The sequence below is a fragment of the Marmota marmota genome, unplaced genomic scaffold (genome assembly GCF_001458135.2).
Source record: "Marmota marmota marmota unplaced genomic scaffold, marMar, whole genome shotgun sequence".
Lineage (NCBI taxonomy): Eukaryota > Metazoa > Chordata > Mammalia > Rodentia > Sciuridae > Marmota > Marmota marmota.
This window is the reverse complement of record NW_026000108.1, coordinates 36,172,504-36,195,668: the sequence shown is the minus strand read 5'-3', so window position 1 is coordinate 36,195,668 and position 23,165 is coordinate 36,172,504. Positions and strand designations below refer to the sequence as shown.

Genomic DNA, 23,165 nt, shown 5'->3' with positions numbered 1-23,165 from the left:
GCAAGGTTTGTGAGCTTCCCAGATAAGTACATCACCTGTCTATTAATGCTCTGCTCTATTTACAGTGTAATGAGATCAGGCGAGGCTGAAGCAGTAAGCAGAAGAGCTAACATAAAAATTTTGTCCTCCTAGTTAAATGGTAAAAGGGAAAGAATGCAGAAAGGGAAGGGAGGATCCTATAGATAATGTTATCAGTATTATTGTCAAAATTCCAAAATCAAATGAAAGAAAACAAATTTAGATAGAGGGGAGATTTGAATATAATGAAAAATAGCCTTGCTGTAAATTCATATTGAAATTGCTGTAATATTCTATTAGTGTGAATGAACAGACACAAATCTAATTTTAAGATACAAGTATAGACATTGAAACAGAATTTAATCTATGGTTTTCCATCATTTGAGCTTTTATTTTATACTAGAGGTATTTAACTTTTTTTAAAAAGTCTTTTAGCTTTTAGTCATCCATCAGTTGTCCTGAGAATTTACACATGAATTAGAAATGAGAGATGACATGAAGTATCTCTTTTTAAATTTAAAACCTTTGTATGTTTTTATCTTAAAGGAAAACATGTTTACTGCAGGAAAATAAAACACAGAAAAAAATAGTGATAAAATCCCTTCATTATTAATTCCCATAACTAACTAGTATTACAATCTTATAGTCTTTCCTTATAGATTTTATCCTTTAATTTTTCCTGGTATTTCATTTACAAACAAAAAAAAATGTGAAACAATAAGAAATCAGTCACAAGTGCATTTTCTATTTTGGCCACTCAACTTGGCTACAACTGCTCATTCAGAAGAATTGTCATCATTTGATCTGAATGATCGCTCCATGGAAGACCCTGTCCAAAAGTTTGTCTTTAGTTTGCCAGACAGAGAATTCTCATTCACTGAAAGTATTTATAGACAAATGTTTTAGTTTTATCCTACCTGAAGCAACAGATAACATCTGGGTCAAATAATAGACTAACCAAAAATTCGTCAGAAAGGCTGTAGAATGAAATGTTACACAAGAATTTTGAAAAGCACTGATATATTTCTTGGAGTCTATAGGGCCACATATATAACCCAGTGTTCTATACATCTTCAGGAAAGACCAGAGTAAGCCCTATTTTCTCACCTCTGGTTGTTATTGAGGGTTTATACAAGCAGGAAGTGAATACCAAGGCAGAATTATAAGCAGCCAGGCTGAATGTTGAAAACATAGCCTGAACTGCACACAGAACTATATTGCAAAGATAAGGGCTTGGGTTTTTTGTTTTTGTTTGTTTCTTTTCCTCAGGTGTTTAAGGAAAATTCTGTCTAGTCATTAGGTGATCACTCAACTAACAAAACAGAGACTCCTAGGGCCTAAACTTAAAAAGGATACAGACTTACAGCATCAAATGAGAAAACTCACTTTTGCAAAAATGACATTTCATGTAAAGGCATCCTCAATGTAATTAGCCCTTAACAAATCTTCAAGAATCAAACCAGAAGGCAGTTGGATATCATATGCAAAGTTTTGAAAAGAAAAGTGTTTGCTAAGAATCCTATATTCATCAAAACTATCCTTCAAAATTTATGTAGAAATCAAATATCTTTAGAAAAACAAAACTAGTTTTGTCATTAGCAGACCTGGTCTACAAAAACTCTAAAGGGTATCTTCAGATATCTTTACTGTTGTCCTTTATTTCTTCCAGTGAATCTGAGTAATTAATCAGTATCCTTTCATCTCAGTCTGAAGAGATAGGTCACCTGATCTTGCATTAAATAAATCCTTTTCTTCATAAAGTCCAGTTTCAGGTGTTTTGTAACAGCAGCAGGAAATATACTAATGTAATTTTTATTATTTATAACTACATATTTTTAAATTATTTTTAGTGTTTGTCTTGCAGATTAAAGTTTTAACAATCTAGCTTGCACTATTGATGATAAAATATTAATAATATGAGAACACTTTGCTTTTATACAGCTCCATCCCCTTCTTTATGCTGCTATATCACAACTTATATCTTTATACATTGTATATATATATATATATATATATATCAATATAGATATATAATTACTGCCTTATGCACCTATGTTTCAAATCTGATAGGAAGAAAAGGAGTTAAAATAATTATATTTATATTATCTTTTGTATTTACCTATATAGAATAAATATAATTAGAAAATACTTGACTAAAAATGTATATATGTATCAAATATCACATAGTACCACATGGATATACACAATTTTATATGTCAACTTATTTAAAAACTTTAGGATAACTTATGGACTATGACACATTTTTCAAAGAGAAATTTTTACCTGTGAATACCTATGTTAAATAGTGAAAATTCACTGGACATAACTTTCCTATGTTCATATCTGAATACATTACCGGTTTAACTTCACATCATGCGCAACCGCAAAGATGGGAAGTTATACTCCATGTATGTATGATATGTCCAAATACATACTACTGTCATGAATAACTAAAAAGAACAAATAAAAATTTTTAAAAAACAAAAATTGATCTCAAGTCAATAACCTAACCCCTTTCTCCTTAAAAAGTGGAAAAGTAAGTGCAAACTAAACTCAACGCAACAAGAAACAATAAATGTTAGAGCAGAGATAAATGGAATAGAGAATAAAAATAAAAATAGATAATGTCAATATTGAACCATAGCTGATTTTTAAAAGATAAACAAAATTTCCTAATCTTTAACTAGAAAGAGTAAGAAAAGAAGGAGGAGAAGGAAGAGGAGGAGGAGGAGGAGGTGACGAGGACAATGGCTCAGGAGGCTGAGGCAAGAGGATCAAAGTACAAAGCCAGCCTCAGCAACTTAGCAAAGCCTAAGCAGCTTAGCAAGAACCTGTATCAAAGTAAAAAATAAAAATAAAATAAAAAGGACTGGGATGTGGCTTAGTGATTAGGGCTTCTGGATTGGATTCCTGGTACAAAAATAAATAAATAAGTAAAGGAGGAAGAAGAAGACTTGAATTTCTAAAACCAGGAAAACAAGAGGGAGCATTGCAACTCAACTTACAGGGAAACAATAACAAGGACATTCAATAGTTCTATGCCATATTATCAAGATACCAGAGGAAGAAATCATCAGGAAGAAAATAAACACAGATTAATATTCCTTGGGAATATAAACACAAATGTCCTCAACAAAATATAAACAAACTGAGGCCAGACACATTTAAAAAGGGTTAAACACACAGTGGAGTAGACAAAAGGGAATGAAGGGAAGAGAGGAGGGATGGGATAGGGAAAGCCAGCTGAATGAATCGGACCTAACATTTCTATGAACATATATGAATACACCACAGTGAATCTCAACATCAAGTTCATCCACAAAGTACTAATTAAGAAAGAACAAATTGATAAGTAAATAGCAGAAAGATCCATAGATCAGAGGGAAGAGAACAGGGATAGGAAGTAAGAGAGGGGAAGGGAATTACTGCAGACTGAATAAGAATAAATTATATTCTATTCTTTTATAATTATGTCAAAATGAATCCTATTGTTATGTATAATTAGAAAGAACCAATAAATAAATTAAAAAATAAAAAATAAAAAGTCTTACATATCATATGCATGTAGGATTTATTGCAGGAATGCAAGGTTGGTTCAAATATAAAAATTAATCAATGTAATTCAACATTGTTTTCTGGAAAATGGAAAGAAAAAAATGAAAATTATCTCAACAGAAACAGAAAAACTTTTGATAAAATACACAACTTTTTTTTATGTACCCAATAAACTAGCAATAGAAGAGAATTTCTTCAACTTGATACAAGGTATTTAAGAAAAATATATGTGAAAGACTACAAACATTCTCCTTGACATTAAGAACAAGATACAAATGTCTATTCTCATTCATTCTTTCAACATTATACTGCAGGCAATAGCCACAGCAATTAGGAAAGAAAGAAAAAAATTAAAGGCACACGAAGTAAAAGTCTATTTGCAGATGACATGAACTTCTACATAGAAACTTCCTTTAGTAAACAGCATAAAAATATTAGAGCTATAAAAAAATTCACCAAAATTGTAGGTACAATATGCACCTACAAAATCAGTTGTATTTCTATACACCACCAATGAAAAATCTGAGCATAAAGTTAAGCAAATCATTCCAATTACATTAGCATCCAAGCAAATAAAACATCTATAAAAAATTTCAACAAAGAAGGTGAAAATTTTATACATTGAAGGCAACAGAATGTTGTCGAATGAAAAAAAACATGGAAACATTTTCTATTTATCTATATCTATCCAGTTTCTCTATCTTTAATGGAAAAAAAAATCCCATGTTTAAAACTTGAAACTCTTAATATGCTTAAGATAGTAGTACTTACCCAATGCAATCTCCAGATTAACTGCAATAACCACCAAAGTTCCAGTAACATTTTTTTTTGCAGAAAAGGTCAAGCTGATTTTTAAATCATATGAAAATATAAGGGACTACAAATAGCCAAAAAAAAAAAAACTTGAAAAAGAATGATATGTTTAATAAGAAAGGACCTCAACCTATTGATCTGAAAAATAAACTTAAAGCTGGACTATCAAAAATAGTGTGAAACTTGTATATAGGTAGATATAGAGGTCATTGGGTTAGAATTGAATGCCCAGAAATAAGACATATAAGTAAAGTTAATTTATTCTCAACAGAGATCCCATGATGGGGAACAAGCCTTTTCAATAAATAGTGATGGTACAACTGTCTATCCACATGCAAAAGAATAAATTGGATATTTATCTTATATCATACTCAAAATTTGATATCCAATTTCTTAGCTATGACACCAACTTGTAATCACTATGAAAAAGAATATTTGTTGCCTTCCATTCTCCTCAACATCAGCACAGTATCAGTCCTTTACGGTTTTGCTAGTATTTTGATGATAATCGTTTTTTTTAAAGTATCTCATTATTGCTTTGTATTTCCTTGACTGATGGTGAATTTAAGTACATTTTCACATAATGAGTAACCTTTCTCATATGTGTACATATAAACTTCTATCATCTATTTACATATGTGTATATGTGTGTATATGTCTCATATTTATCTTCTGTACAAAAGTCTCAAAAGTAAATATCTCATCAGTCTATGGGACCTCTAATAAAACAGGTGATAGTGGCCGTCTTCAGTGCTGATAGCACAACTTATGTCCTGAGTCACCGCCTTCCTTTATTTTTACAAGTGTGACTGTCCTGACCATAGGCAGAAAAACTAGAAAGTGAATGAGATTTTATTTTAAACCAACAAGGATATAAAGTATTCTTTGAAAATAGGTATATACTTTTTATAAAGTTTTATTTTTAGAGCCTTGTTTTATTTCATGTAGATTCTAAGCTACAATAAGAAAAGCAACTATTCTCATAACGCTGAGCAACCCAGAATTAATTTTATACTTATTTAATCATACTTGAATGAAGAACTTAATCATAGTTCCGTTGTGATCACCTGCGTGTGTGTGTGATTGGCTCATCTCTCAGAATGGTTCCAACAGTTGATGAACAAATTAATGTGAGTTGTGTGTCCATTTTTTAATTTATGTTAATGAGCACTGGGTCAATTTAAAGTGTGAGGTTTTCCTCAAAGGTTCTGTATCACTGTTGTCAGTCTCTTTAACCTAAACTAGCTAAAAACAAAACAAAAAAAGATAATTTATACAGAAAAATAATGAAAATTGAAGGCATGTTCAGGAGTCATTACTTCAAAAACTAAAACTATTTAAACACTGTTGCACTGTTTTCTTAAACCAGGTAATTTTTGGGAAATTAAAATGGCATCCAAAGATAGCTTTTAGGAGAAGAAACAATATAAAAATGAACAACTGGTTCTAACACTCTCTTGCTAATACCTATTGATGTGTTGGTTTCCATCTTTTCTTTTGCAGGAGTAACAACTGTTCTGACAATGACAACTCTGAGCATCAGTGCTCGAAATTCTCTCCCCAAAGTGGCTTATGCTACTGCCATGGACTGGTTTATTGCTGTTTGTTATGCTTTTGTGTTCTCTGCCCTAATTGAATTTGCAACTGTTAATTATTTCACCAAAAGAGGATGGGCTTGGGATGGGAAGAGTGTAGTAAATGACAAGGTAAGTGAGAACTCCCTTCTGATCTTAATAGAATCCCCTAACACATCTGCCTTGTGGCAGATATTAATTTGACATTAAGGAAATTCATATATGTATATGATTCATATATGGTTGTATATCATATCAATGTTTACCAAAGTATTTTCTTGCCTGAAATCCTTTAGGAGTGCCTATAGCAGTAGTAACACTTGTTAAAACCACTCTCCAGCGTCTGTTGAGCTCTATGTGTCAGACACTGTGCTAAGATTTTACATATGCTCTCTCAACATAATCTTTACAGCCATCTTAAAACTAGGGTCTCTCCTTAATTCTCATTTTTCACTGATGAAGAATCTGAAGCTTAGTAAAGTTATTTACCTGACCATGCTCACACAGCTGTTTAATAAGTGTACTCGAATCCAGATATGTCTATTTGACCATCAAGTTCATGCTCGTAAATCACTACACTGAATGAGGGGAGAGATTGTGAAAAGAAAATGGGAACTAACTTCACTGTAATAGAATTCCAGGTTCTATCAATGGGATGAGTATCCTTCACCTCTTCCCATCTTTGTCACTTGGTTGTAAAAGCCCAAATAGAATTCATATCTTCCCCATACTATGTGGAATAAATATGTAGGTGCTAGAATACCTAGGAATTTACATTGCTCATATAGTCTAAATGGGAAAAGTTATTTGCTTTTAAGATTAACTTATTTTAATATTATTCGTTTCCATATTTTAGGTTGCAAGTAATGAAGCTAGTGGGTATTTTGATATAATAATTATTTCCTTAAGAGAAGGCTTTAGATTATAATAAGATATAAAATATTCATAATAATAGTAGAGACTTCTACTTGGAGAATTTCTTTCAACTCTATGTCTACTAAATTTATTTCTTTAAATTTAGAATAACATTTGCTGATTTTATTTCTTCTTTAATTATTTGAATGTATATTTTTCATTTCTATCACATAAAGCCCTTTAAACATATATATAATGATTGTTTTAGTTGAAAAGTCTTGCTTCTTTGTCCTAAATTTCATCATCTATAGAAGTTTTAGAGAGTGTTGCTTTATTTCATATTATCAACTCTTCTTCTGGCCTACTAACAGATACAATTAATACATATTAAAAAGTATCTGATCAATTTTCTATGCTTAACTTCTAGGCTATTTCAGCATTTCTATTACATTTTATGGTTGATTTATGTTTTCATTTCCCATATAGTGTAAAACTTTTCATTTTATCTATGCAATTACTTATTTTTAGCTGCATTAGTCACACATGCTCTTTTGTACTAGCATTTTTAAGATAGAATATTAGTACTTCGTGAATATGTTACAAAAGATAAATTATAAAGTTTTGTTGTAAGATTTTATTTGGTGTATTATTTTCAATACTTGGTGGTGCCAATCAAGTTAACATTTTGATTAGGCCTATCAAATAATTACCTTCTCAACTCTTCTACATGAAAACTGAAGTCCTGATCAATTAAAAAAAAAACTTCTTAATAATTTTTAAATGCAATAACCTAGTACTAACCAATACTGGATTTGTCTGCCCACATGGACAAGATAAATCTGTGTTGAAATTGTTGATGTTCCAATCTAATATTGAAGAAAGCAACTAACATCATTACTTTAGTTCTGAGGTTTACTTAGAATAACACATCAGACATGTTGCTTGTTTGTATTGGCTTCTCCTTAGGTAGAGTGACTAACACAGTGCCTGACACTGAGACACTTCAAAAATATTTGTTGAATAAATGAATTTCTGATCTTAAATCCAATGAGAGGACTCCTTTGCCTTCATGAAAATGTTTTAAACATTTTACAACAGTGAATTTAAAAGTGGGTACTCTATCCAATTTCATGATGCAGATGAATTTTGAGAGATATTTCCTAAACCTTAGAAAAAATACAGGTTCTTAGAACTGAGAGGAAATTAATTAGAAGTGCTAAAGATGGCCTATCTGCCAAAAAGAAATTTCAATGCACTCTACCTCTGATTTAAAGAGTTTTGTACCTGGCCCATTATGGGTGTCCTTTTAGACTACCATGTCTGAAGGAAGTCTTTTGCTTTTGTGAACATAAGTAGATACAATTAAATTATCTGTCAATAAAAAGAGCATAAGAAAACTTAAAATTTGTAAAATAGCAAGTACCAATTGACCTCACAAGAAAAACTACTCAGAGATGGGATTGCTGGTACACACCTGTAATCCCACTGATTTAGGAGCAGGAAGCAGGAGGATCACAAATTTGAGGCCGGTCTCAGAACTTAGTAAGGCCCTCAACAACTTAGTCAGCTCATGTCTCAAAATGAAAAATAAAAATATCTGGAGATATAGCTCAATGGTCAAGCACCCGAGGTTCAATACCCAATACTATCCCCAAAGTGTGTATATATATATACACACACACACACTTCTCAGAGCTGTAAATTGATTGGGTATTTTTATAAACAGTAAATATATTTTTAACATATTTAAATATGGATTTAACAATCCACTGTTTGCTTGTAGATTGTGTCATATTGATTTTTATAGATGTTTTTTGAAAATAAACTAGCAGATTTAGCAGGTTCACTCCTTTATGTTCAAGTTTCTTTTGAACCCTGTATTAGAAAATGGAGTCTACCTTGCTCTCTTAGTGTGGAAAGGACTTTACACTATTTTTAGCCTCCTTTGTGAAACTGAACAATAATACTTTATCAATTTAAATCTGTATTGCTGGATGAAAGAATCCAACTCTAAATTTTTATGCCCTTCTGTATACAAAAGTACCTATCTATGCAACTTCCAAATACTTCTAGAATCTTCCTTCACATACAATTTTCCTTCTTTAGTCCAAGACTAATTCTACCATTCCAGCTCTTCAATCTTTTCTGTCTGTGGTTTTTATCAAACTTGTTCCATCAGTTATGGTTTTTTTTCTCTTATTTCATCAAAATAATCTTTTCCATTTTATGACTTTCTTTTAGCCTATGAAAATGCTTAACATGCTTAATTTTCCATAAAATCAACAACAGCACTCCCTCCTCAGATTCTACCTTCATTTCTCCACTCAAACTTTGAAAAAAAAAATTGCTTACTTTCAGTTTAATTCTTAGCCTACTGTAATCTGATTTTCCCCCATTTACTATCCTGTAACTGAGGGGCACGAGTAGCCTCCATATTTAAGACTGGATAGTTTTCCATTTTTCTCTAGGGATCTTATTGAACCTTTCTGCTGTTATGCCCCAGGACTCTATTTCAGGGGCAGCCCTGAAACTTTTTGTCTTCTTAAAACAGAATTCAGAATACCAGCTTCCTTCCCTCATATCCTGGAAGCTGCCATGATTCCTTCTGTGTTTTCATATTCTCTGCCAGAGTTCATGGTGGATCCAGCCTTTCTAGCATATGTTCCTATTTATTCCCAAAGACAGTCCTTTCAGCTTTCTTTGATGCTGCTTAAGCTTTACTTTTTACTGTGAGGTCCCCTATTTAAGAATATTGCTGACAATATTTTGAGGATTATCTGCATCAGTAAGCATACTGCCCAGCCATTTGCTATTCCCAACCAGCTCCTCCCTAGCCCATATGTCAATTCCTCAGGAAATTTCTCAGCACCAGTAGTCCAAAAATAATTAGGACCTCGTGGCAAATATGTACACTGCCCTCCAATTTTCAGTAGACCCCTTACCATAGTTTGTAATTGCATATTTTTTCAGCTCCTTCACCAATCATAATAATGATAACGATGTTAATTTTAATAAATTATTTCTTTGTCCTTTGCACAGTATTTTGCATATATTAAGGCCCTGAGCCCTCTTGTAATAATCTTCTCTCTTTCCTTTCTTGAATACCAAATTCCTTTTTTATTCCTTAAGATATATCTGATATTATTTAACCTCAAAACTTTCCAGACTAATATAATAGACATCTCCCATTGTATTTCCACAGCACTTGGCACAAATTCCTTTTATAACATCTCATTAATCTCTAGTTTTATTGTCAGTGAATCATTTTCTATCACTAGGTTACAATATATGAGAGAAAATAAGTTTTGTTTTATTAATTATTGTATCTGCTCTAGCACAGCATCTGGCACATAGCTTAATTGTGGTATAGTTTTTAAAAATTCATTAACTTTAATTTCTTAAGATTGCTTCCATAAATCTGGGGCAGTAAGTCTAAACTGGATAAGAAAAATATGGAATACAGAGATAAAAGATTACCTAAGATACAGACATATCAACATACTATCCAAACTCTTTTGGAATGTGCCATTGTTTTCTGAGTCACTTTAATTCATAGAAAACATCACATTTTTCAAGTGTATTTATTTATTTATTTCCATTTTTAACATCTTGTCTTGTTCCAAAAGAATTTCAGGCAGTTTAACATAGAATGCATGTTTTTAAACTATGATTAACTAAAATAAAAATAGAAAACCAGGATAAACGAAAATAGGTTCTGACATATCCACCATTGGGCCAACATTAGCTTGTAGTCCACAGCTATAGTAGTAGAGTTTCAATTTATAAGCTTCTTGGTAACAAATGTAACACATGGGGGGAATTATTTTTTCATTAATCAAATAATGACAACAAATTTTCTCAGTGAAAAGCTTTTTCTTCTACTGAAATTGCTTTTTTAAAATCAAAATGCCACGTGGGGTTTATCATAGGGAAAACTGGTTACTGTAGTAAGTGATGTCAAATTTTTCCCAGTAAACTCAGTAATGAATTTCATATTGATGTTTCTTGTAGTCCCCTTCAATAAAAGCTGAAGGCATTATATTAACATACAACTCAGTGAAGGCAATTCTTCAAGGCGCTAAACTAATATGGTCCAAGTATGTAGCTTTCTCATGGCCCAGTTTAATCCAAGGAAAAACTTTAGAGTACTTAGAGAAGTGGATGGACTGTTTAACCTTCAAACAATCTTCTGTAAGTATCACTTTTCTTAGTCAGGGTGGTTAGCAGACAGTTGGCCATAGATTATCTGGCCAGGGAGCATGTTGTTGTTTTACAAATAACAGGCTTCTTAGCAGCCACAGTAACTGTAAAAAGGCAACATGGAATGGTAGAAGATAAATTTGTACTTTGGAGACCCAGGTTTTCTCCAAAGCTTGTTAATACAGTGTTTGATATAAGAAGCCCATTTTTTTTATCATAAAGAACAATTTCTGAGACACTCTCCAACTTTGGAACCATGCAGTTATTATTTTCATTCATTTAACATGTCATATCATTAGTGTATACATCATAGGTAGTCATTTGCTCAAATTACTTAGGACATTATTTTCCCTACTACAGAAAGAAGGGCAAATTTGGTTTGCCACCATTGTGTAAGACATTTTGACTTCTGTAGTCAGGAAGTTACCTGACCTGACATTTTAAATATGTATTGAGAGACTCTAATATTGTAATAAACTAAAAATATTCTGAATCTTATAAAACATCTAGAATGTTGACAATGAATCATTATGAGTTACATTCCCTTTTTATTCTACTTTACTGACAACTGAATTGTCAGCAAACTACATAACAGCATAGTTTACACTTTTACCCCCACCTAGTGTATAAAGATGTCATTTATTAATTTCATTTGTAAACCCAATTCCACTCCCTTCTTCATTATGTGGGTCCCAGTCACAGATAAAAAAGTCCATGGCATTATTTTTTGATTGAGCTTATTTTATTAACTTCCACTCTTCTATGTCTCTAGATGGTAAAATTCAGGACTCTGGGGATAATTTACATAATAGAGTTGTAGAAAAGCAATTGAATTTTGTTTCTACCAATCTAACAAATATTTTATTGTTTCTTATAAACATAGTCTCTTATGTTATACTTTACATTGTATATATGCATTTTATCATAATAATCATTCTAGTAACTATCATTCACTTATCATTGTGCAAATGTTTTTTGATTCTGCTCTGTGCCAGGAACTATGCTAGGAGCTTTGCAGCACCTTGTGCCCTCAAGGAGCTTACAATTAAGTGAAAAGGAAAAAGAGAGAGAGAGAAAAAAAAAAAAAAAAACTACACATGTGCAATATAGAGATAAGTGCCAGAGTGCTGTGGAAAGGAATAGAAGGGCTACATAATACCAGCAACAGGAAGTGACATCTCAATACATGTGACTCACAACTGAGTCAGTGTTAGTCTGGTGATGGTAAGAAAATAAAATGTCTCTGATGGGAGGACCAGTGTAAAGTTAATTACCAGTTCCTGTGGAATTATGGTACCATTCACAGGTCAGGGAGAACGGGATGATATACAGACTTGGGCAGAAAGTGAGAGAGCATTTAGGCTCAGTGTATTTCTAGATAGTTTATATTTTAATTACCTGAGGTATGTGTAGGTGGGGAAGTGAAGTGAAACATAGTGGTTAAGAAATCTAGGGTGGGGTTGGGGGCTGGGATTGTGGCTCAGAGGTAGAACGCTTGCCTAACATGCTTGAGGCACTGGGTTCGATCCTCAGCACCACATAAATATAAAATAAAGATATTGTGTGCACCTAAAAATAAATATTAAAAAAAAGAATTCGGGAGATATTTTAATGGTCATCCATGTATAAGCATCAAAAAATCATGAATTATTCAACATGAATTATTCTTGATTTTCCTTCTAATTTATTCCAATTTTTACTTTTAATGTTACTTTTAAATTTTTACTTCAGAAACCCACTCTATGTGTGTGTGTGTGTATACATACATATATATGTATGTATAGTATGTATGGATATATATATATTTTTTTCTGCCATAGCTGCCTTATCCTCCAAGTGATATGAAGTGGCTTATTTAAGTGCCTTAAAATAGACATACAGCATTGGATTAAATTAGATTATGGAACATTAGGTAGTAAGAACTACTAGAACTTTCCTACTTCTCAAATGAAAATTTTATAAGGGCATTAAAAAGTGGCTTTCTGGCAGTGAGTACTCTTTTGAACAGTGAACACAACAGTGGTTTCATTGTACTATTTTTATTCAAGGGTCTGCAAACTAAGGGTTATGCTAAGTAGGGAAATTAGTTTGGAGAGGTCGAAGTCATTTGGCCCAAGTATTCAGCCTGCTGATGGTCTGGCTTGATCCAGGGCATGCATGATATTCAAAGAGCTCTTTACAGTAAAATTTCTCTCAACCTTTTTAATAGAATTCTGTATTGAATAGGATAAGGTAATATCTCCTAGTAATGGCTTAAGGGTATGTCTATTCTTTGGTACTATCACTGTCAAATCTGTCTTATAAAGAATAATAATAAAATACGAGGAATTAATCTGAATGCTCTGTTTTAGGTTATCTTAAAATTATTAAGTCATCTGTGAATTCAATAGTATTTTTCCTCTATGCACATTTAATTTTAAACAAAGAAAACAGTGCTTGACTGTAGATCTGTGATTATTATTTTCAAATGGACTGAGGGAAACTATTTTCTCCTTTAATACAAGATTTTGTAAGATCCTGAGCCAGGAAAGCTTTTTTTGTGTGTGCTAGGAATTGAGGAGATATGGCACCATATGGGGGCTCTGCCTTTCATTCAGTGAACTGGTAAGAAATTACAGGTGCCAGCCCTGGATCTTGACTGAAGAAAGACCATATGGCTTTTACACTTTCCTTGATATTGGTCCTGAAAATGGTAAAGTTTCCAAGTTCCAAGGGAGCATTTTGAAGCCAACACCATCTCGTGTGTTTAATGCTAAGCCCTTCTCTACTTATATTCAGGTTTTGAAGCCATATTTTGAATAATGAAGAAAAACTAAGGTGAATTCTGTCCTTAAGTAGCTCACTGAGTTTGTTTATAAAACCTTAGTTAGGTAAAATAAGTTTGGAAGTGATTTTTTTTTTAACACTGCTTCTTATAGAAACCACAGTGTTATTATGAAACAAAAACCACTGCTAACATATAAATATGCAGGGATGATATTTGGTGAACCAGCTGTAGATCTCTTCAAATTATTTACCACTAATGTCCACTCTGATTGGTCAGGGTATTTATACTGATTACTGGTTAGTTGCTGCTTTCTAAAGTTTGTTAAATGATTTTAGTAATGACTTTTTCATATATGTGCAACTGAAGGGTATACAAGTACAGGGATGTTGGCTTAGAGTTCCTGTCTATAGCCTCCTATTGCAACAAAAAACATTTACATTGTATGATTCTTTGTCTAAATGTCTAAATCCTACCATAATTCCTGATCCAGCTTAAATGTATCACTTCCACAAAAACTTCATTAAGTTTTTCCACACAATGTTTATGTCTTCTTCCTCCTAATACATAATAAATTGTTATCTATGCATATTGTGTGCCAGCAGTCATTGTCCAAAATATAATAGTGATCATTGTCTCTGCACTCCACTAAGAAAATTTATATTTCTTAATGTGGCTAGAATATACATTAGTTCACTTTTTTATATTATTATTACAAGCGTCCAGTATAGCTTTGTTGTTCTTATCTCCTTTCTTCAAACCAAAGATGGAGCAGGGAGAGAAGGGAAAGGTTAAAGATCCTTTCCAAGACCCCAATTCTGTATAAGTGCAATTGGATTTCATCATAAATGATGTTTAGAAGTAGTTGAAATAATAGTATAACCAACGGATATTATACCCTTTATGAGTTGCCAAGTTCTTTTTGAAGATTGCCATAGGGATATAAATTTCAACTGGGATATTTTAGGAAAGAAAAAATGTACTCCCAAGTTTCAAACAACTTCCTCAGACAGGTCATTCAACATAACTTAAAAGCAAAGGTTTGGAAGTCAGACACATCTAATTTGTGATTTTTTCAGGCATTTAACAGACTACCTGGTCAGGTCACAAGACCTGGTTAGCCTCCATTTCTGAACTTATTAGGTGGGGTGAAAATGGAAATTGCTTCCTAGCCCATAGGTGACACCCTGGACTTGACAACCTGACACACTCTAGGGTGGAAAAGTGATAGCTATTATTTTCTTACTAGAAATACACATGGTGATTAAGCTTCATTTGTAACACGAAACTACACTCATCAATAGGAAGGAGAGCTGTTATTTTAGCTTTTATAAAGTTCCAAATGGTAATCCCTCGTCCCTTCATTTAAATCTAAGCAGATCTGGAAGAACATCTTGTCAGTAGGAAAAACCCTGCCAATGAAAGCTAGGTAATCTAGACCTGTTTCCATTTCCTCCTGAGCTTTCAGAGCTCCTTCCTTATTTTATTTTATTTTAATATTTTGAGAATTCATTATTAAAGTAACTTATTTGTAGTTGTCCTTAAATCTGTGGTCTTACTCTTTTGAATAATTCATAGCTAGCTCAAGTTTCTTTGCATTTATATAACTCACAATTTACTTATATTGGCATAGAAACAAAGATAAATACCACTTATACTTTCAGATTTCATTAATTCACCTATTTATTGGGTGCCTACCTCATGGAAGGTCTCGTGCTAATTGCCAAGGTTACAGCGATGAACAAGAAAGAAGCAGTTCCAGCTTTCATCACACTTAGATCCTAATGAAAAAGGAAGATGCCAATCAAACCTAAGAATTTGTACACTAAAAAATGCTATCAGAGAAATAAGTCTTGATGCTCTGAAAGGATATGGATGATAAACAAAGACTACATTAGATAGAGTGACTAAGGAAAGGTTTTTCTGAACAAATGACATTTAAACTTGGACTAAAATACGAAAGGGAATTGATCTTGTGAAAAATGTGCTCAGAAGAAGGCATTCCAAGATGGGGAAGTAGTATGGTCTGAGGCAACAAAGTGAGGAAGTATTCAGAAAACTAAAGTTATTTCAGCAAGACTTTCATGTAATGAATAAAGAGAAGTCATGGTGAGAATTGTCATAAGTTTCAGGGGATACTTTTTAAGAAGTTTAAGCAGAGGAATGATGTGATCCAATTTATATTTTAAAGAGATCCCTGTGGCTATAATGTGTCTAATGACTTAACCAAGGTCAAGCCACTCAGGAAAAGCACAAGCAACTGCTTCATCCAGACAGGAGATAACATAACCCAGGCAAGAGTTGTTGATAGGTGAACTAGCAATTAGAAAATGAAACAGATTGGGGATGAGTTAGGTGAAATCCCAAGAATTGGTATTTCATTCTCCTTAAATGGTTTTAGTCAATTTTACACTGCCATCTGCATAAGGTTACAATTTCCTAGCATCTGAGCAAAGTGTTGCTGTAAGATTTTTAACATAAGGAATTCTGTTATCAAGGTAGAAATATGGGATAATTTATTGTAGATGACCATTCCTCTTGTTAAAATATTTCTTCATTTCATTTATTCATTCACTCATTAATTCAACAAATTTTTGAGTGACTCATAGGTAAAAATATGTATTGCTTATTCTAGTTGTATTTTCCATGAAAACTACAAAATTGATTAAAAAAATAACACCATGATTTTAGTCTGAGATAAAATCCTAATGGTTTTAGGATTTAATAAAGTCGTGTCATTTATTTTCCTAAATTCATTTTTCTAATGGGTAATGATATCAGGATATTTTTCTTCAGAATTTGAACTGGAGTTTGGAAAATTCTAAGTGGCAAGCTCAACCCACACTGTTAATTCTTATATTTTTCAATAGAAAAAAGAAAAAGCTTCTGTCATGATACAGAACAATGCTTATGCGGTGGCTGTTGCCAATTATGCCCCGAATCTTTCAAAAGATCCAGTACTCTCCACCATCTCCAAGAGCGCAACCACGCCAGAACCCAACAAGAAGCCGGAAAACAAGCCAGCGGAAGCCAAGAAAACCTTCAATAGTGTTAGCAAAATTGATAGAATGTCCAGAATAGTTTTCCCAGTTTTGTTTGGTACATTTAATTTAGTTTACTGGGCCACGTATTTAAACAGAGAGCCTGTGTTAGGGGTCAGTCCTTGAATCTAGATACAAGTTATCTTTGGGATGTATAGCAACGTTAAACTTGGGTGTTTGGCTCTGTACAGTCTGACTAATAACTGCTAATTTGTGAACCAATATGTACAGTATGTATATAATGATGTAGCTTACCAGTAGACCTTTAATGGAGACATGCATTTGCTAATTCATGGAACTATGGGCAGAAAGCACCCCATGCCAAAAGAGCCATTGTCTTTTTTAAAGATTTCCCCTAGGATTTGGTTTCAAGTGGATTTCAGATGACCTGATTTTTTTTTTCCTATCCTAATAATGATGAAAGTGGAGATCCTGTATCACCCTTTATGGAACCTTTTGATTTAGGTATTAAATAGGATTATTTTCTACTGTTGCCTATCTATGATAGAAGACAACATTGTCATTCAAAGATGAATACTTCAAAATAGCAGAACCTTATATCTGCAACATCAGTTCCCTTCATGAATGCACAGAATCCCTGCTAATGCAATTGGAAGCTTGACTCAGACACGCAGAAGAAGAAAAACTAGAAATCTGAAATCAGCTTTTACTTATTCTGTATAGTATCTATAGCCATGTACATATTACAGCATGACAAGCTCAAACAATTATGAGTCACCCTGATAGGATGTTAATTATGCCTACAATTTCATAACTATTGGGATGTCATGGTCATTATGTTTTTAGCTTCAGAGTTTATTTGAAAGTAATAATTGGGATTCCACAACTATTTCAAAATTTTAATCATTGGGGACTACCTTAAATTAAAAGAAAAGAAAACAAAACAAATGTGTCATACTCTTTCCAGGTATGTGTTGAACTAAAATGAATCAGCTAAATATTTTATTTTATTTTATCTTATTTATTTATTTTGGTGCTGGAGACTGGAAAGTGAATCCAGTTTGGCTGCTGTGGAGCAACATTCATACTGGATTAGAAAATTGTGCCAAAAACTCCAACTGATGAGAATTCATAGGTGTTCCAGACTATAGCACTTATGTGATTCTCTTCTTTCCTGTTTACTGCAAATTCTGCCTTAAGGCTTCTTTTCATCAGGACTCAGAAGCCACTAATTATAAAGGAAAGGGCAGTTAGTTGGCACATTTTTCTGTCTTGAAAGTATCTCTTTCAGATAAGGATTAATGTAAATCTGCTTTTGTAAATTGCAACTTTAAAGTTCACTGACTCAAATTTACAACAGCTTTGTATACCAGAAGAGGTTTTGGTAAGTGTTGAACATTTTTAAACCATAACTTTAAAACATCATCAACAGATTGTGGGTTCACGTGCACAAATATATGTGTGCACACGTGCGCGCGTGCACACATACACACATGCATAACTAAATTCAAAACAAAATTACAATTTTATATTATTGCTAATTATTAGTGGGTAAATTTATTTTTCTTTTACTATTTGAAAATACCATTATGTCCCTGAAATATGCTAATAAAAGTTAACAATTGTGTATCATGCTTAGATTCAAATTTTCTGGCAAATCTAAAATACTTTCAATTGACTTGTACATTAGCAGTTATTAGCTGACTTTTAATAATAGATGCACCTTCACAATGATGTTTTTGTAGAAATACAAATAGTCAAATAGTGACATTTCTTGCAATTTTGTACAGTATTTGAGTATAGTGCAAAATAGATATGTTTACAAATCAATAAAAGAATATCTTATGAAAATAAGCAAAATCTCAACAAAAATTGCTTTTTCTTTGCCTCATTTATTTTTTTATTTATTTTCATTTTCTTTGTTTTAGTGTGACTCTACTATGTGCTTTGCATGATTGTATTAATACCAAGGTCACAAATGCATCTTTATTAACAGAATTTGCCATGAAGAGAGACTTGACATTAAAAATTCCCTCATAAAAAAGTAATCCATAATCCTTAATAAATAAAATACAATTGTTACTTGAGCCAATAAATGTATTTCTTTAAAACCCTTCTAGTGACACGTTCTTTGTCATTTCAGTAGTTTGAAAATGTGCATTGAAATTGCAGATATTCTATTTTCATACACATTTAAACATATAGGTCTTCTGTGTAGTTTAGGTTTGTGTGCAATAATATGAGAAAGTTCATAATGCTCAAAGGCAAATAATAAAAATGCTTTGTGTGGTATGCACTTTAAAATATTTTAGACATTTGTACTTCTCCCTAATGTCTGAATATAAATTATGAATTATATCATTATAAAATATGTACATATGTAAAAATAGTTGTAAATAACAGTTTCTGTAGGAGAACTGAAAAGATTCATCTATAACTTGACAAAAGGCTGTGTCTACATTGATGGCAACAGTTTTAGAGTGTTTATGGTACATTGATAGAAAACTTACCTTTATTGTTATTCTTTGAAATAATCTAACAGAATTTTTAACTTCAATCACTAAAATACTATTTGAGCCTAATGATGGTTCCGATGGCTCCAATTTCCCTATAATGTTGTTCATGATTTTCTGATTTCTATAACTTTGGTATATTTTTACACCGTACTTATTCTTTTAATGTTCGGATAAATCAAAAGGTTTGGCTCTTGCTGGAGAGAGGAAGGATGTTCCATGGTAAAGCATTTTGAAAAACTGAACCAGGGTTTTTAATAATTATTCACTTTTCCATAAACCAATTTAAAAACACACAAATGATATGAATTTGTCACCATAAAGCCAATTTTTCAGAAAACACACTTTTATATATTAATATTTGTCTATTTGGCCTTCAAAATAACACATAAATTATTGTATGCAGTTCTACAACAACAAAGAGTTACACTATGTACAAAATATAGATAAATATATGTATATATAGAGAGAGACAGTCTCACTATTGTATAGTAGATATTTAATAGAGTTATGTATTTGACTTCCTATTCTATACAATGGCCTGAGATTGGTTTTAATATTACACATAGGTTTTAATATTACACATATCACCCTCACATAATTTAGTTGAGAATTATATCTCACTCTTATAAATACTTAATATCAAAGGCTAAATGAGTCACGTAAATTAAAATTTAGTACAGAGAGTTGTTTAATGACCTATGACATCATTACTATGCTAAGATGTTGGCTGTTTTGCATTCTTTGCTATACATGTTTCTGTTTGGTTATAAAAATGGAACTAATCTAACCATTTAGTATTTTTTAAACTCCAGTGAGTCTTTTCAAGTGCCAATGTTAACATTTAGAAATTCTTTTTCAGGGATCTCTCTTTGAATTTATCTCAGGATTGGATAAGTGATCCCCTTGAGACACGTTGCTAATTTTTTCCCTTAAAAATTTATATCTTATTTTTTAAAACAACACAGAACCTATTATTTTACTCATATGTTTCTTTGGTAAATATATTTGGTAAGAGAGGCAAATTGTTCTCTATATATCACATGTATCTATGTAACTCTGCTTGTTACTGATTAAGGGAACTGAACTGGGCCATGACATTAGGATGGTTTTGTGAAGGGCACCTGAGCTCTGTGGGCACTTTACTTTGGAATGACCTGTCATTATTCAATTTAGAGGAGAAATGAAATGGCTCAAATCACTTTCTATACTGTCATGGTCCTTCTGTACCTGTTAGGAATTTGTTTCACTCGTTCCCTACTTAATACCCTCAGGTGCGGTCTGTGAAATAGAGGAAATATTTGTTACTTAATTTGAAATCTGGGGCCATATTGATACTAAATAAATTGTTCTAACTATTAGTCTTATGGCACTCTTACATCCATCTTCAAATTTTTGAGGCAACTGCTAGATTTTTTTTCCATATGAAAAGATTAAGAATTTCGAGGGAATCATGAGCTCACCTATTGCCTTATAGTGCCATTTATTTTCCTTTTAATTGAGGTTTCATGGATCTTCATGAGCTCTTCAGGCTACACAGAGCATAAAAGCAAAAGTGAGAAGTGGTGCAGTTATTTTTAACATCTGTATAATTGGGAATCAAGGACACTGTACCAAAACCACTTAGTGTGAACACGATGCATATGATATTTTTCTGTATTGTTAATGATATAAAAATGACTATATTTAAAAGAATTATTCATAAAATGATCCTTTGTTATCAAAATTTTTATTAAAGATATTCATATTTCCCATTAGTTTTAAGAGCTCATTCTTTTATGAAATTCAAAGAGAAAAATAGGGAAAGAAATATCAAAGAGAAGAACCCACAGGAATAATGGAGCTAATTAAACCAAGTACAGCATCCTTCCTTTTTAAATCCTAAGAAAGTGGATAAATTAGGAGCATATTTGTATATACAGAAATATTTTAACAGTTATGATCTTATCACCATAATCATTATTACTAAAATACTAAGATATAGTTCATGTGAAGGGCCTTTGGGGAGGGTAATGATAAATTATTCAAAATCTATTTCGTACAAGATTTTTAAAAAATTCTTAACTAGGAGCTTATTAGCATATCCATTTCCTTTAGTTGAAATATTTTATTTCTGCTTATTTATATAAAGAGCAGGTCATATAGGTAAGTTATACTCCTCCATAAACCACTCTGTGTTGTACTTAACACATAATAACAACTAATATTGCCAGTAAGGAAGAACAATTAACATATGCACTTTTGGCATATAGTGATATTCCCAATGAACCTTTAGTAAGGTCTTAGCTGTGTGTGTGTGTGTGTGTGTGTGTGTGTGTGTATAATTCCCAGGTGTATAAGAATGAGCATTTTGAGAAATTCTGATAAGTTTATAATATCCAAACTATTTATTTTTTAATTAATGAATCCAATCACACATGTATCTTTTGTTAAAATAGCAATTAATTCAGTCAATGGAATTCCTTTTTCAATAGATGTCTAACCAAATTATTATCTATAATTGGTCTTGAGTCATATATATTTAGAAATGTTCTTTCTATATGGATGTAAACATGTTCCCAAAGTATTTCTAGTTGATTGTTTTAACCCATTAAGTTACAAATGATCTTGCAATTCTGCTTAGGAAAGTAATATGAAAAAAATCTGAATTCCAAGTTTCTCAGTGAAAGTTTTTGGAAGCTCTTTTAAAAAGTAAATATCTGGTAGTCTAATTCTCCCACACCTTAGACGTGTAATAAATATTGTGTGTTCTTTTTCCTATACAAAATTAAATATCTCAGTAATCATTTCCAAATGTCAAGTAATCTATTTTCATTACTGATTTGTTTTATACTTTATTTTTTAAATAAAAGGATTTGTAGTATATTCTTATCAGGAGCTCATTGCAAGTTAGTCAGTGTTCTAAGACCTTCATATTTCTGTGTGTGTGGGTGTGTATACACAAACATAAATATATACCACACGTGCACACACACACTATGTTACCTCATTCAACATTCAATATTCACAATAACCGTAATCACTGTGTGACTTGAAACTCTGAAAGACTATATTTTCTATATAATACACCAACACAGAAGTATAACATATCTTAGGGAAACTTACAAAAATGAAAAACTTCATTTTTCCTTGCTTTAATTTAAATGAATATTCATATCATTTTTGGGAAATTCCCTCAAATATGAAGGCCATTCTCTGTTTTTCAACAGGACAAAACCAAGAGAACTGTACTGTGCAGAAATCAAAACTCCATTTCTGTGATGTTCATTATTCACTAGCAGTAGTTACAAATATAAACACATTGCATTTTCCATTTATGGTCCATAGATAATTAACATCTATTTTAAAAAAATGCTTAACAGTTGATTAAGCAAACAAAAGTTAGTACTTAACCTCTTTATTTTCAATTTTTTTCTTATTTTGCCAGATTTGTTAAGAGTTGTAAAGGTTTTGCTTCCACTTGCCATCTGTCAGTTTCATGACATTTAAACACGCTGGACTTAAAGAATTATATGTTGGTTTTATTGAACATTTTGTGGTAAATTACTGTCTATAAAAAGAAACCTAAATTAATCCCAAATAAATGCCATTTTTCCCCACTGAAAGTGTTGAATTAGCTTAGTTGGAATGAAAATTCAGTCTTTATTCTCCTTTTTAGAAGATTTATTTTTGCCGTAACATGCTGCCAAAATGCCATCCTACATTATTGGATAAATATAAATATTTCCCACAAAGTATATTTGTAGAAACAAACAATACTATAAAAGCAAAACACAGAATTGGTTTAGAAATAATGACATATAAATTTGTTCCAAATATGCCTATTGTTTAAGAATATTCAATAAAGTAGTTGGAGCTCTATGCTTTAAAT

General features: G+C 32.0%; 1 protein-coding gene across 3 annotated transcripts in view; it reads left to right on the top strand.

The window, feature by feature from the left end:
* Window positions 1-22,344, top strand: part of Gabra2 (gamma-aminobutyric acid type A receptor subunit alpha2) — a 137,630-nt gene extending 115,286 nt beyond the window's left edge. For 2 of the 3 annotated variants that reach the window (XM_048784428.1, XM_048784429.1), the window contains exons 9-11: window positions 5,890-6,092; window positions 10,827-11,006; window positions 16,650-22,344. In XM_048784428.1, coding sequence (XP_048640385.1) covers window positions 5,890-6,092; window positions 10,827-11,006; window positions 16,650-16,946 — 680 coding nt within the window. In that variant the 3' untranslated portion in view covers window positions 16,947-22,344. The remainder of the gene's footprint in view (window positions 1-5,889; window positions 6,093-10,826; window positions 11,007-16,649) is intronic. The other variant, XM_048784430.1, reaches the window with a different exon arrangement.
* The last annotated feature ends 821 nt before the right edge of the window (window positions 22,345-23,165 follow it).